Raw genomic sequence first — 13572 nt, 5'->3', positions numbered from 1 at the left:
AAATACTCATATCAATTAACCAAATGATCCACAATTTTAGTTCACTTACCATTTCTCTTCCTCTGTGGTCTGAGTAGTTAACCTATAAAACAACAAAAAGAAGAAATAAACATCTGAGTGGCTAATAATGATAAGAGACATAAGATCATGAGTATTTGTGCATCCAAGCAGCATGTTTGTGGAATGTGCTACTTACAGGATATCCTCTATCTTGGTGATGATATTTTCAGCATATGAGCGCTCTCGCTCCTGAGTGACACGGTCTCTGATTCTCTCTTGGTCCAGTCTGGCCAACTCTACTTCAGCCACTGTCAGCCCCATACTGCGCTTCTGCCTAGAGGTACAAACATATACCAGCAGAATCAGAATCAGAATCAGTGTAATAAGTGAGATACTTTGGTTATACAAAAAGATATTGTTCTGCAATAAATCTTAATTTGCAAGACCAAAGAAAACAAAATGTCTGATTGAAAAATTTACCTGAAATCCTCAAGATTCTTCTGAATGTCAGGGAGCAGAGAGTCCTGCAGTGTTTGAACATGCTGTCTGTTTATATCCTCTGGGATCAGTTCTGTCCGCCGCCGGTCTGCAAACACATGTACACACACAAATACTCACATACTGTATGACTCTAAAGCGATTATGGCAAGTGAACACTAAATATGCACTGTTACGGTTAAGCAATACTTTCCAAACCAGCAGAGCGTTTGATTTCTTAATACCTTAATTGGTAGCCTGCATGGTTGAGTACATGTTACATGGACTGTTTAATGAGGATGGCCGTCGGAGCAAACAGAAGTACAAAAGGCGACACTAACAAAAAAATGTTCACCTTTCCAAAATGACAGCACAGCATTAAATACTTACCGAGGTCAGCAGAGATGGATTCAGGAACAGGAACTTTCAGATTCTAAAAATAAAAGAGTGAGTGTCATACTTTGTCAACAAATGAGCAGGAAAAAAATAATTAATGAATAAAGTGGATTCTACAAAATCAAGGCACCACGAGTCACATGGCGAACGATGGACTAGCCCACTACATAACCTTACTCTAACCTATAAAGTGGCTGTCTTAGGCAATTTGTAGTTGACTGAGAAAATGTTTTGGTCATGTAGATAGTTCCATGTTAAGTCAAAACTGTTTCAGATTCATATACAAGGTTTAAAGATAAAGAAGAGATGTTGGGGCTTTCCTTGGTCTACTTAGCGATTACCAATTATTGGTCAAAATCTAATCAGCGATGTACTGTACACATTCTGTGACAGACGACAGAAGAACATTAGATCAGCCTGACCTGTAGTGTTGCCCATATTACATTGTAGGGAACAACAACTGTACTTACTGCTCCTCGGTCTATGAAAAAGGTGTGGAGGTCCATGAACACCCGCCTGGTCTCTTTGGAGTTGGTCTGCTTGAAGAAGTCAGCATAGAGGTAGCACAGCTGAGGACATAAGATGGAATACTAGTTAGCAATAGTTTCTGCCAGGCTGCATGAAAACTGGAACTTATTGCTTAAAAGTTTTGAACAAGGTGTGCAGGATGAGGGTTTTACCACAGGAGCAGGGTCAAACTGAGAGATGACATGGTGAAGGAAGGCTGCGAGGTGGGCGGGGCGAGACTTGAGCTGCTCGATGCTGTTAAAGCTGTTACACTGGCCGTTAGTCTGAAACACAATCAGAAGAACAACTTTATCATCTTGTGGTGTTTGCCGACAATGCTTACAATGAAATGTGTATGATTACTAGAAGAAGATGTGTATGATTTGGTCAAGAAGGTTGCCTGTGTTAAAATACCTGCTCCTGGTCTGAATCAAAATAGTCGTCCTCAGCACCAATGATTTGCGAGACGAGGCGGGAGGAGGAGGGACTGCTGACTGTGGTAGGGGACAGAGAGTCCTGGAGAAAAGATGGTGGTAATTGTGTCTCACGAAGAAATTCTCCATTTGGACATTTTAATACACACTGTACGTATACTTGCACTGACATAGATTATTCACATAACATCTAAAAACATTCAATATTTATCTATAAACACACTTTTAAAATCCAAACCTTTGCTTCAGGAGACGGAGCAAATCAGTACATTTCTTGATCAAAATTTGCACATGGCCAAAGAGTATAACTACCAGGTCAGTGGCGTCCTCTGCCTCAGGAGAGTGGCAGGAATTGAAGCTGTTCCTGGGTGTGCTCTTTGGGCTGGGGCAGGATGACTCTCTCTGGCAGAGACTCTCTGGTAATCCAGGCCCAAATCCACGTGATATCTGGAGTTGACATGAAGCAGAACATTTTCACACTCAACTTTGAAAAATAATTATCAAAAACTACAGGTACCAAGTAATCCATTCAACTAGTTATCATGCGAGACCAGAAAATGGGATACAGAATCAATACCTACACTTATTGTTATGCAGTGGTGTTGTCCTGATCTGAAGCAGTCAAAGTTAAGCAGGTCTTATTAAGATTAATCTAATTTAGCATGATTTAGCCATGAATGTCCTTCCCTAAAGCTTATCTAGTCTTTGAATCAAGGCTGAGGGTACATTCAGATCAAATCTGTGCAGCAAAATGCCACAGGTTTTTGTGGCATTGTGACTCCATGGTCCATGTGTATCACATGTTGGGAACCCCCGCTGATCAGCTGAAAGACGAGGCTTCAGTGTTGTTATGCTATCAGAATGGTGGTTTTACTATAGATTGTTTATCCACAGTGACGGTTTAAAAATAATGGTAAACAACCAGCATGTGTGGCAGATCATTGCTATGTGTTTTAGACTGGGGCACAAGACCAATCTGAGTGATCACATGTATAACATAGCGCAACACAAAGAAATGTCCATTGTGTTCCCTCTGTAGCATTTAGTCATGCTAAGTAACAAGCCCAGCTACTGACCCAGTCTACTCTGCCTCTGCTCTCCGGTCAAGCCTCTGCCACAGTAGGTTAAGCATGCCAGTGCTACAATGATCATCGGCATCCACCTAACCCTAACTGGTGCACAATGCCAAACTGAGCATGACACATAACATTACACTCCACTATGCTGTCAGTCATTCATGCTGCCATAGTGATCGACAGCATATCTAATTGGCCACTGCGATGTGACGTCGGGCCCCATATCTCCAAAAGTTTAGTTTGGCTCAACTTGTTCGCCACAGCAGGCTGCAATTTTCTACAGAACCCCTTACAACTGGCACTGCTGCAACCAGAACTGACTGCTCTCTTGGGAACACCTGTGTTTTTGCCACCAAATTTGGTCTTAAACCAGATTTAATACGAAGATCAGAGGGAATTTTTATTATCTTGGTTAGTAGTGCTGATAGTCAACAACTTACAGGAGAGCTGGTCCAGGACAGGTCCGTACTGTTGTCTCCCTTCAAGGCAGGAGTGTGGTCTGTCTCAAACATGCTACCATCGTCTGCATCATTGCCTGGAACAGCCTCCTATGGATTCAAGTGAACACAAGACTTATTACTAAATGTGAACAGTCACATAACAACAACATTTAAAAAGTTCCACATTAAACATGTTTTAGACGAAGAGCAAACTTACAGGCTAAACGGATGACAAATAATTAACTATGAAAACATGTGTGTTTTAGGAGAATAATCTTGTTAAATACAACTTGTAAAGAGAGAGCAGACTGTTAAGTTGACAAGCATCACACTTGATTCAGTGAGTGGTGTATGTAAAATAAGCTGTAACACAGACACAAAAGAGTGGCTTCCCACAGAGAAAGGATAATCCTCTGATAAGATTAGGATTAATGTTTGTCTGGAGCGATCCCTAAACGCACTACACAAAATAATGCAAACACAGCGTGGATGCTGCTGGTGCATCAGTGTCCCTGGATACCCTACTGTGTATTTAAGTACATGGAGGCAGTTTGTCAGTTGTGTGAGTGTGTGTGTGTGTGTGTGTTTGCTTCACCTGTGTTGCCCCAGTGGCCCTGAAGAGCTGACCCTGCAGCTGAGGAATGTGTTTCTTAGCTTCCTGGATGTCTTTCAGTAGTTTGGGGGAGGGATTCCTGCTGTACTCCTCCGTCATGGCCTGTACAGCAAAATCATATCAAAAAGATCAGATATAGTTGTATTGTGCTGTCTGTAAAGTAGAATCAGGGTTCAAAGTTCGGCTGTATTGTCATTATACACTTCACAATTGCACAATGAAAAGCAGCTGTTGCCTCCTCCCCTACACACTGCCTGTCTCCAACCTTAAGTGATGTTCTAAATAAAAACTGATGAAAGCAGCATTATTTTATTTTCAACACAGCTAATGACAGAACATTCCTTAACAGGATTTAATTATATACAACAGAAGGCAGGAAGTGACAGTGAATGTTATGCTAACCTGCAGCTCCTGCGTCTCTCTGGAGAGCATCCTTCGCAACACGTCAACCTTTTGGTTGGAGACACTGTTATTCTCATCCTGTGGGGAAAAAATGAAAAGGGAAGTTGAAAATCATATAAAGGAAGTGCACATTAGACTGCAGGTGAGGTGCATTCAAGCAGACCTTAGACATGAGGAAAGAGGATGTAGAAAGAATTTGTTGAGGCAAGACTTTGAAAGAAGGCAATTCAAGTAAGTGATGTACCCATGATGGGAGAGTGGAGGAGAAGCGGTCATGAGGACTGTAGGGGCGCTCTGCTGCTGGGGAGTTTGGAGAGGAAATACTAACACCCAACATTTCAGACTCTGCTTCAGACAAAGGGATCTGGGCGAGCCCTGGAGGCCGCCCCAACACTGTGAGGGCCACATAGGAGCCCGCTAAAGTGGACAAACCAAAGCAAAGTGTCAGTGTCACTACAAGATTTGTTTTAAAAATGAGAAGATGTGCTGGAACAGAGACAGAGGAACTTACATTTGATAAGCTTCACCACCTCTATGTGATTAGAATGTGTAACAAGGGTCCCGTTAACCTGGAAAACAGAGATTATATTATGATGAGAATAAACATGATAAATCCAATGTATTTACAACTCAACGTCACATTTGTATTTGTATGGTACAGCATAAAGAAAGCAGGTAAACTGACTGGCCAGCAGGTGGCAGCCTATAGCCTCTGTTTCAACCTTGGACAGGAAAACAGTGACGTTAGCAGTTTAAAGACACAGAGGCAGATGAACACAATACCTTGATGATCCTGTCTCCTGTCTGAACACCTGCCCGCATAGCAGCCCCATCTGGCAAACAGAGAGGAAAGAGAGCATTAGAGTAACAGAAGAGGTGTGGACAGAGAAGAAACAGGCGGGAAAACACAAAAGACACACGTTTATTTGATGGCGCAGTTGTTGATATGTCTGCACAATGAATACACTGTATAGCCTTGACAGAGGAGATGTTGCAAAGTGACTATTTGCATGCTATTTTGAAAGACCATAACAGTGGTTATATTACGAGAAGGACCTGTTTCACAGCTCCACCCCAAACAAAGGGATTTAGGCATGAGACAGGTTATTATGCGATCCACGTCTGGCTCTATAGTCAGCAGCACACAGCTCAAGTATTTTGTAAAACAAATACAGATCCACTAATACACTACTTATGACGTGAATTTTGGGTCTTCATCTTTGTATCAGTATGGGGATTTTAAGGAAATAATCTTGTGTGATCAGTTGGCATACAAGTAGAGAGATAGGCATGACTGATAACTTGTGACAAAATAGTATATTAATAACATGTCAATATGTAAATAGATTTGGATTTAATCTGTTTTACGACGATCAAAAGCCTTGTCAGACTTCATCTTGCTTGTTTTTAGGTTTAAAAATTATATTACAGATACAAACGAGAAATAAATTTGATTTGCTTCTCAGTTCATAAGGAAATAAACTAAGCTGTATAAATTATTCACATGAACGATCTACTAAGTAGATTGCTTTCCGTGTTGAGTCATTAACAACAGCACAAATGGGGAGCCACACAGGGATAGTTAAAGGCTGCCAAGCACTGATGACAGTGCAACAAAAGTCCTTGATCGGTTCCTTCCTCTTCCGTCTCTCCCCATTGACGTACAGACCGTGTAATGTTCTCTGTGACCTGATAACAGCTCACATCATCCTCTACAGACAGTAAGAGACTGTTGGATACAACATAAGTATCCTGTTGAAGTCCCCTCTTTAAGAGAAAACAAGATAAAGCAGAAGCAGCAGCTACAGCTAAACTTCTGAGGAAATATATGGTCACTGGCTTCACTTCTCTAAGTATGTGCCGGAGTGGTGGTGGTAGTGGGGGGTGCTGAGTCCCAGGTGCCCATGTCTCTATTACAGTCCTCGACCAGAAGTCGTTATCGTACTAACATCTTTTTCTTCTTCCTTTTAAGCGCCTCCTTACCTTCTTTGACAAGCTGCACAAACACTGGGTTGTCACCGCTGACAGTGAGCCCAAAGCCATTTTCATCTTTCTGGATGATTACACATCGCTGGACCAGACCTGCAAGTGAGACAGACAGGAAAGAAAGACATAACACGTGTCTTCAAAAGGACCTCGAAGTCACTTTAAGAAATGTGCTTCACGCACTGAAGCCAGTCAATTAACAATAAACTTTCTGAAAAATGTAACTAAAGTTTGCTCATGCTAAGGAGAAATGTTTATGCAAGTAACAGATTGTGAAGGGAAGTGGCAGGTGATACAGTCTATGAACATGACTTTTTAGACTTCATTTTTTTAAGTGGCCTTACATATGCTGTGCAAACATTGGGTCTCATCTAAGGCTGGGCAATATCGTTATCATACTGTTAACCTGAGCTCAAGTGTTGTCAATTTCTTGTTTTAAAGGCTGCATTACAGTGAAGTTATGTAATTTTCTGAACTTACCAGACTATTCTGCTTGTTCTAATACTTACCTTTATCCACACTACTAACAATTATTTGGCAGAAATCTCATTCTGTTAATATATTTTGAAAGTATAGTCACCCCAACAATATTTTTTGCAATCTTTATTTTGGTCAGAAATATAGTGATATTTGATTTTGTTGCCTAATCCTTGCACTCACAAAGTGCTGTATCGCGATAAAGTATACAAATATTGCAACATCATATTATGGCCCACATTGCCCAGACCTGGTTTTACCAATGGGTAAAGGAATACGCCTTTCATTTAAAGGACAATTTCACACTTTCTGAAGTCCTTGGAAATAATGTCATGTGTATGTGTATTATACAACTGACTGACTTTTAAGGAGAAATCTCTCTGCAGCTGGTATTTATATGTATAGTAGGTGTGGGCGTGTAATTATGGGCCCAACTTTAAAAAAAATTGAACTATCATTTCTATCAGACTCCAGGACTCTGCTGTCATAATAAACTTGATTAGATCTCATAATTTGAATGTGTACAGTAAAGAGAGCTTGTTCTAAGGTTGACTATTTAAACAGCCCTACACAAGATTTTATGTATTTTGTGCATAATGTATATATTTTTTTAAATAAGCCATTTTTTCATTGTCAAATAACTCCTTTGGTGACAGGACAACAAAAAGTACAGAAGTAAAACACGTAAAAAAAAAAAATTTAAACAAATATTTACATTAAAAATGTAAATACTTCTGATGTGAGGCGATGTCTGTAACAGATCTGACACCCCAGACATTTTTGATTATAGTTGCCAGAGGGAGGAATGTTACTTTTCAGGTTGTTTTATGCAGCGTTTCATTAGTCTGGCAAAAGGAGATAAGAGCTTATCTAATGTCTGGGTGACAACGACTAAACTGACAGGACGGTACAAAAGAAAAAAATGAAAAGAATGCAAAATGCACAAAAAGGAGACATGTCACCTAATGTTATCATTAAAGGATAAGTTCAGCCAAAACATTTAATTTGGTAATAATCACCACTGTCATGTCGGTTTCATTGTTTCATATTCCACAAAACATTTTTGGAGCTTCAAAGCAAAACACTGTTGCAGCATTCCCCTAAACAGCTGAAGAAGATACGAACTTTAAAAACATAAAAAACAACTGTAAAAATATAAATACATCCATTGTAACCCAAGCCTGCAGAAGTCCCTCGATCCAAAATGGATTTGAAAAGACAACATTTAAATGCTTTTTTAAGCTGAAATCTTCTCCATAGCTGCTAAGCGTTTACACCCTTCTTCGAGGGTGTAAACAATATCATTTCAAATCAATTAGGGATCTCAGGGCTTCTGGATATTTTGATTACACCAGAAGATGCACAGAGACATTTTCTGTTTTCGTCTTTCAGCTGTTTTTACCACTATAAAACAAGTCACGAGCTACTTCAGTCATTTAGGAAAATGCTGCAGCACTTTTTTGCTATGAAGCTCCAGAAATGTCTTGTGTACTACAAAATATCACCCAACTTTGCATTGGCATAATGACGAGGAGATAATGACATTTAATTTCTGGGTGAACTTAAACTTTAAACAGAAAGTAGATTTTCCAGTGATTACAGAAGATCCTGAAACATCTCGGTAACACTTATTTCACACAGTAAGTATCCCAGACTGAATGAGATGACCCTTGAAAGGATTTCTTGTTGTGTCCCAGATTACTCGGTCAGTGCAGCATCCACCAGAGAGGTGAGTCAATCGATAAGGGCAGTGGTGGGGTGGGGGTTGGAGAGTGGAAGGAACAGGAGCTAATACACGGAGAGAGGTTATGGGAGGCAAAAGCCCAAGGCGGGGGGATGGGTGTAGAGAGGGAGGGTGATGTAGAGCTGAGGGAGCAGGGGGAAGGGAAATTGGGAGAGGGCAGGGGTGTCAAGGAAACAGATGAGGCCATATGGGTTAAAAAACTGGTGTGAATTTGCCTCTAGATGTTGATCTTGTTCTAGGCTTCACAGTGTATCAGAGATCTTTGGTTGGCATTTATAGACCATCAGCAGAGGGAGTGCTGACATGATCACTGATCATGTTAATCCATCTGAGCTAATGTATTATTCAGAGGTTTAGCTGATCTGCAATCAGCACCCGTTGTTGAAACACGAGGGAATGCACTCAAGACACCAAACTGACCTTTAATACTGACAGAGTACCTTTAGCCCCACAATCACAAAAACACGGAAGCTAAGACTACAAAAGCTATGACTACTTTTCTTAAACCTTAAAATCTCTTCTGATGCTGTTCAGTGATAAAAGATTCACATCGGTAAATGGCGTTAGTTCTACACTGGTGCAAGACGAGACAGAGAAGAGATAACTGATTTAAACATGAAAAACACAACTATGCTCTGTTGCATATGATAGAAGATTATCTTGATAAACTCTGTCCTCGTCAGAAACTAGACACCAGCAGAAACACTTCTGATGGAAGCCTTTTGATAATTCACTGCAGGCAAGTTCAGGCACCCACTAGAGGTCATTTTATTGAAATTCTCAAGTTACTTGACAATTTCTGTCTCAGCCAATGACAGGAATTCTAAAACATGCCCCAGACAATGCATTGAGAGCTGCTGACCAGGGTTATGATGACACTCTCCCACTCAAAAGGCTCCATGATGATAATGTGTGATAATGTAACATGTCTTAACTCTTTGTCCAGTGGATACATGGCTTTCCAAACTTAAATTTCACATTTAGATGAAGAGGAAATTCACATCAATTCTAGGATCTGACTCAAGAGTGGCATTATGGTTTCAAATAAACTCTGCAACTGCATCCTGTTGATCCAAAATCTATCTTTAAAGTAGTACTGAGCACAGCTGCTAAGGTCCTCTGCAACAGATTCCAATACTGATTGTTTTTCACTACTGGAAAAAGTTACTAAAACACCCATGGACTGAGATGGAAGTGGTGTATTTAGCTGTATTTTGGCAGATAATATCAGTCTTACTGTGCATAAAGATGGGCAACAGAAAATAAGTGGTTTGAATAGTTTGTATGGATTCTTTTTAAAGAATCAAAAGCCAAATATCTCACAACCTGGTCAAGTAATCCTTGTACTGATCAACAAGTACACAGACCAAAAAGTTGATTTGCTGATTGGAAACAGAAGGGCTGATGGGATGGGATAATCAGGGGAAGCGCTGGCTTCAGCCTCTGTCATAATATCTAGATGATTATCTAAATTATGATGGCTACATTGAGCACTATGAACTGCTCAGATTTTAAACTCTGCAGCTGAGCTTAAAGATATTATTTGAACAACAATCCCATTCACCGCTGACATCTCAAGGTAGAGATTAAGTGACTTCTCAGTCATTAACAGCCATATTCTGCTTTTCTTTATCTTAAATGAGAGTGAATTAAATAATTATCAGTTTTGGTATTTTCAAGTGAGGAAAATCTTAGTCTGTACATATGCGGCTCATTAATTGTTTTCGAACAATTTATGGACTAACTCATTGGACGATTAATCTGTAATGATTTAACTGTAAATTGCAGCTTTAAATCAAAGAACATCCAATCATGTGGACTGTAAAAATTAAGAAAATGTTAGGTAAATCCTATGTTGATACACAGCAGCTGAGTTGATCTCATGGCACTGACTCTCAGAGGGGCTTAAAACTCAGACTTCTGACCATGCAGTCAAATAGTTTCATGATTGAAAATAAACAAAACTCTACCATCATCACTCTGCTTTAAACAAACATCTAGTGGCAATTTCACACCAGGATCTGCAGCATGTATAGATGCAGCTGTCACACCAGCCATTCCAGCAGGAGCGTCTTACCACAGGACTCAGGCTTCCCCTCTGCTAGCACACTGCTGCTGCCACTCTTCTGCACCACCAGAGCTTCTGCCCACAGCCCCCACCACGCAGACCACAGCGCAGACAGCACAGTCGCAAACACACATCCATACAAACGCACAAACAAACAAACAAAACAAGAATCGACACGAGGAAAGGAAACACAAAACAGGAAAGAGAAAATCATGAGGGAGAAACAATCATGGGAGAAGAAAAATTAAATGAACAAATAGGTAGTTTTAATAAAACATAATGGTTTGGACAGGCAGGAGAGCTGTGATATAATCAAACTAACTAAGTACTCCAGCCTGTAGGGGTCAGTCTACCAAGCCATGGTGCCTTCAATGACAGGGGGCCCACTTTTCCAAACATTGTGTTTTGCATTATAATCAAAAGCTTAACTGATCTGAGTGCAGTGAAGGTTTAATTCTGCACCAGAACAATCATAAAATAAACACAACATGTGGGTTTCCAATCCAGAAATATTGGTATGATACCTAAATGGCTTTTCCCAACTACACTTAATAATAGTGAACTGACACTGCAATCATTATAGCATAATGAAAAGACAGCTGGTTAAACTGCAGTTAAAATTTTATGTCCATCAACACCAGAATGTGGTTATACAAGTTGTGGCAAAGGAGTTGATGTTGCCAGCAACACAGGAGGAAGTGGCTGTGCTCCAATAAATACAAATAATTACCACCACGTCCAGTATATATGTATAATTATTAATAACCTAATTAAAGAACATATTATGATTATGAAAACATGTGACTCTCATGAGCCAGTGAGTGTCTGACTCTTCCTGCCCATCCCTAATAAACCCAAACCACTTTGAAATCATGACAGAAAAGGTGCAATAGGAGGAAATCTGAGAAAAGATTGTTAAAGAGTTCATGCAACTTGCAGAAAACTAAAAAGGGAAAAACAAGTAGATCAACAACATGCAGGCATGCAAAAGTTCAGGACATAAATTCAAATCTGAATCATATCTTCAAATAATAATCCAAGGACATCATTGCTTCTCTGTGATTTCTTCAATCACTGCCTCATTCGAAACATGGACCAAACCATCAGAGAGCTACATGGAGAGAGATTTTAGCCTGGTGCTACACAAACACGCAACGATATGCATGTCTTGTGTAACCAGTGAGAGAACATACCGTGTCTATGTTTTGTTGCATCATACAGAGATAAGCCACCATGCGGTGCAGAGGATTTTCTGTTTTGTTTTGAATACAGAGGCTTCAGTCATATCTCAAATCACACTACCCTGATTGCTGACAAACACCGCAGGGAGTGTCACCATATCAAACCAGTCTGTGTCTGAACCCTAACTATCTTACACTACAATAAACTGGATACTGGAGTGCATAACAGGCTTAGTGGCTTTTGTGCTCTTCAAATATGAATCGAGACCACCCAACGACTTTGAGCATACAAAACCCACAGTGCGCTGATTTATGCAAAACTACAGGAACCATGTGGACGTTAAACATGCACTTGCAGATTTTAAGGTGCTATAATCAAACCTCTCTGGGTTTATCGGCTTAAAATCTGCAGCACGTAACACAACATAAGCTTCTGCCAGTTATAATGCAGTGTAATGGGGACTTAGCCGATTAAGACACATTATGATGTCTTTTAGGTGAATAATTCAGAAAGAAAAATTCCAACTCTTGTTCAGAATAAGTTGTTAGGTTCCACCATTGTCTTGGATGAGACCACACAAATAATATGAATGTAAAGTTGTCAATGAAATAACAAAACATAGAGCAAGATCCACACACCACCATTCACCATCCCAGCATGCCTTGTGCATCAAGCAAACCATCATCAGCACAACTGTTTCATGAGACTGTTTGTGTGTGTGTGTGTGTGTGTGTGTGTTAGAGAAAGAAAAAGAGAGAGAAAGACAAAAAGAATGGGTGAGAGAGACAGAAATGAGGCAGTCAGATAAAGTGATGCATACAGAGGTAAGATGGAAAAGAGGAAAAAGAGTATGTGACAGAGTATAAAAGAAAAAGAGTGAATAAGAAGAACAAAACAGGAGTAAAAGGCTGAAGAGGAAAAGTGGGAAGTTACCTGTAGGGTCAAACTCATTGGAGGGAAGTGAAGTTTTGTCACTTTTGGGTTTCTTGTCCGGGGGGTGGTCTTTACTGAGAATGCTGCTGGTTCTGGAGGAAGAGAAGCACCCATGAGAAACAGGTAAACCCATCACAAACAATCCTGTGACTAATATATGTTGTCATTTAAACTAAAGCTGTAACGATTAGGTGATTCAAAGAAAAGGAGTTGCCAACTATTTTAAAAATCAATTGTTTCAGTCAAAGAAATATAAGGATTTACTGAAACATTTGGGGTGGTTTTGAGCAGTTGGGTGATTTAAGGAAGCAATCTGAAGTTGTCACTTTGGCCTTTATTTTACAGACTAAACCATTAACCATAAAAATAACTGGCAGATTTACAGTTAATGGAAATCACCATTAACTGCAGCCCTACATCAAGCACAGTCGCATTTTTTTTTAGATTTTTTTTTAAGGGCACTATCTCTGCATCGTTCTGTTCTGTCTGCCTTCATATGCATAGGCTGCAGGCGAGTGAAGGTTCAGGAGGAATTACACCAACACACAGACCCAACAATTGTTCACTTCAGCATTGAGAATAATGTGGCTAAAGGACCTCCTAGTGTATGAATCATGCTGAGTGTGTCTACTGTATAATGTGACAGCCAGAGAGGATGTGGAGCCGCTCTGCTGAGCACCCAGGGAGCAAGGCCAGAGAAAGGACGCTCCTCAGAGGAGGTGCTACAAGGCCAGACTCCAGCTTGAACCTCGGGAGGCTATGTATGGCTCCCTCTGCATATACCGGCCCCAACTGTGAAAGGCCACTGTTCTGTTCACAGTGAAAGGCAGTGATGGG

The 13572-nt window shown here is 40.3% G+C and overlaps 1 protein-coding gene across 4 annotated transcripts in view; it reads right to left on the bottom strand.

Annotated features, from left to right (window-relative positions):
- The window catches only part of arhgef12a (Rho guanine nucleotide exchange factor (GEF) 12a), a 40135-nt gene that overhangs the window by 9908 nt on the left and 16655 nt on the right, over positions 1–13572 (bottom strand). For 2 of the 4 annotated variants that reach the window (XM_037073345.1, XM_037073352.1), the window contains 17 exons: positions 12736–12827; positions 10630–10695; positions 6329–6427; positions 5129–5178; positions 4857–4914; positions 4590–4762; positions 4346–4423; positions 3926–4045; positions 3331–3438; positions 2127–2261; positions 1795–1896; positions 1554–1664; positions 1344–1442; positions 868–910; positions 481–586; positions 197–334; positions 50–82 (listed from right to left, as the gene is read on the bottom strand). In XM_037073345.1, coding sequence (XP_036929240.1) covers positions 50–82; positions 197–334; positions 481–586; positions 868–910; positions 1344–1442; positions 1554–1664; positions 1795–1896; positions 2127–2261; positions 3331–3438; positions 3926–4045; positions 4346–4423; positions 4590–4762; positions 4857–4914; positions 5129–5178; positions 6329–6427; positions 10630–10695; positions 12736–12827 — 1611 coding nt within the window. The remainder of the gene's footprint in view (positions 1–49; positions 83–196; positions 335–480; positions 587–867; positions 911–1343; positions 1443–1553; positions 1665–1794; positions 1897–2126; positions 2262–3330; positions 3439–3925; positions 4046–4345; positions 4424–4589; positions 4763–4856; positions 4915–5128; positions 5179–6328; positions 6428–10629; positions 10696–12735; positions 12828–13572) is intronic. The other 2 variants (XM_037073359.1, XM_037073369.1) reach the window with 2 other exon arrangements.

Source organism: Acanthopagrus latus, chromosome 2 (assembly GCF_904848185.1).
Source record: "Acanthopagrus latus isolate v.2019 chromosome 2, fAcaLat1.1, whole genome shotgun sequence".
Classification (NCBI taxonomy): Eukaryota; Metazoa; Chordata; class Actinopteri; order Spariformes; family Sparidae; genus Acanthopagrus; species Acanthopagrus latus.
This window is presented reverse-complemented; position numbering and strand designations above follow the sequence as displayed.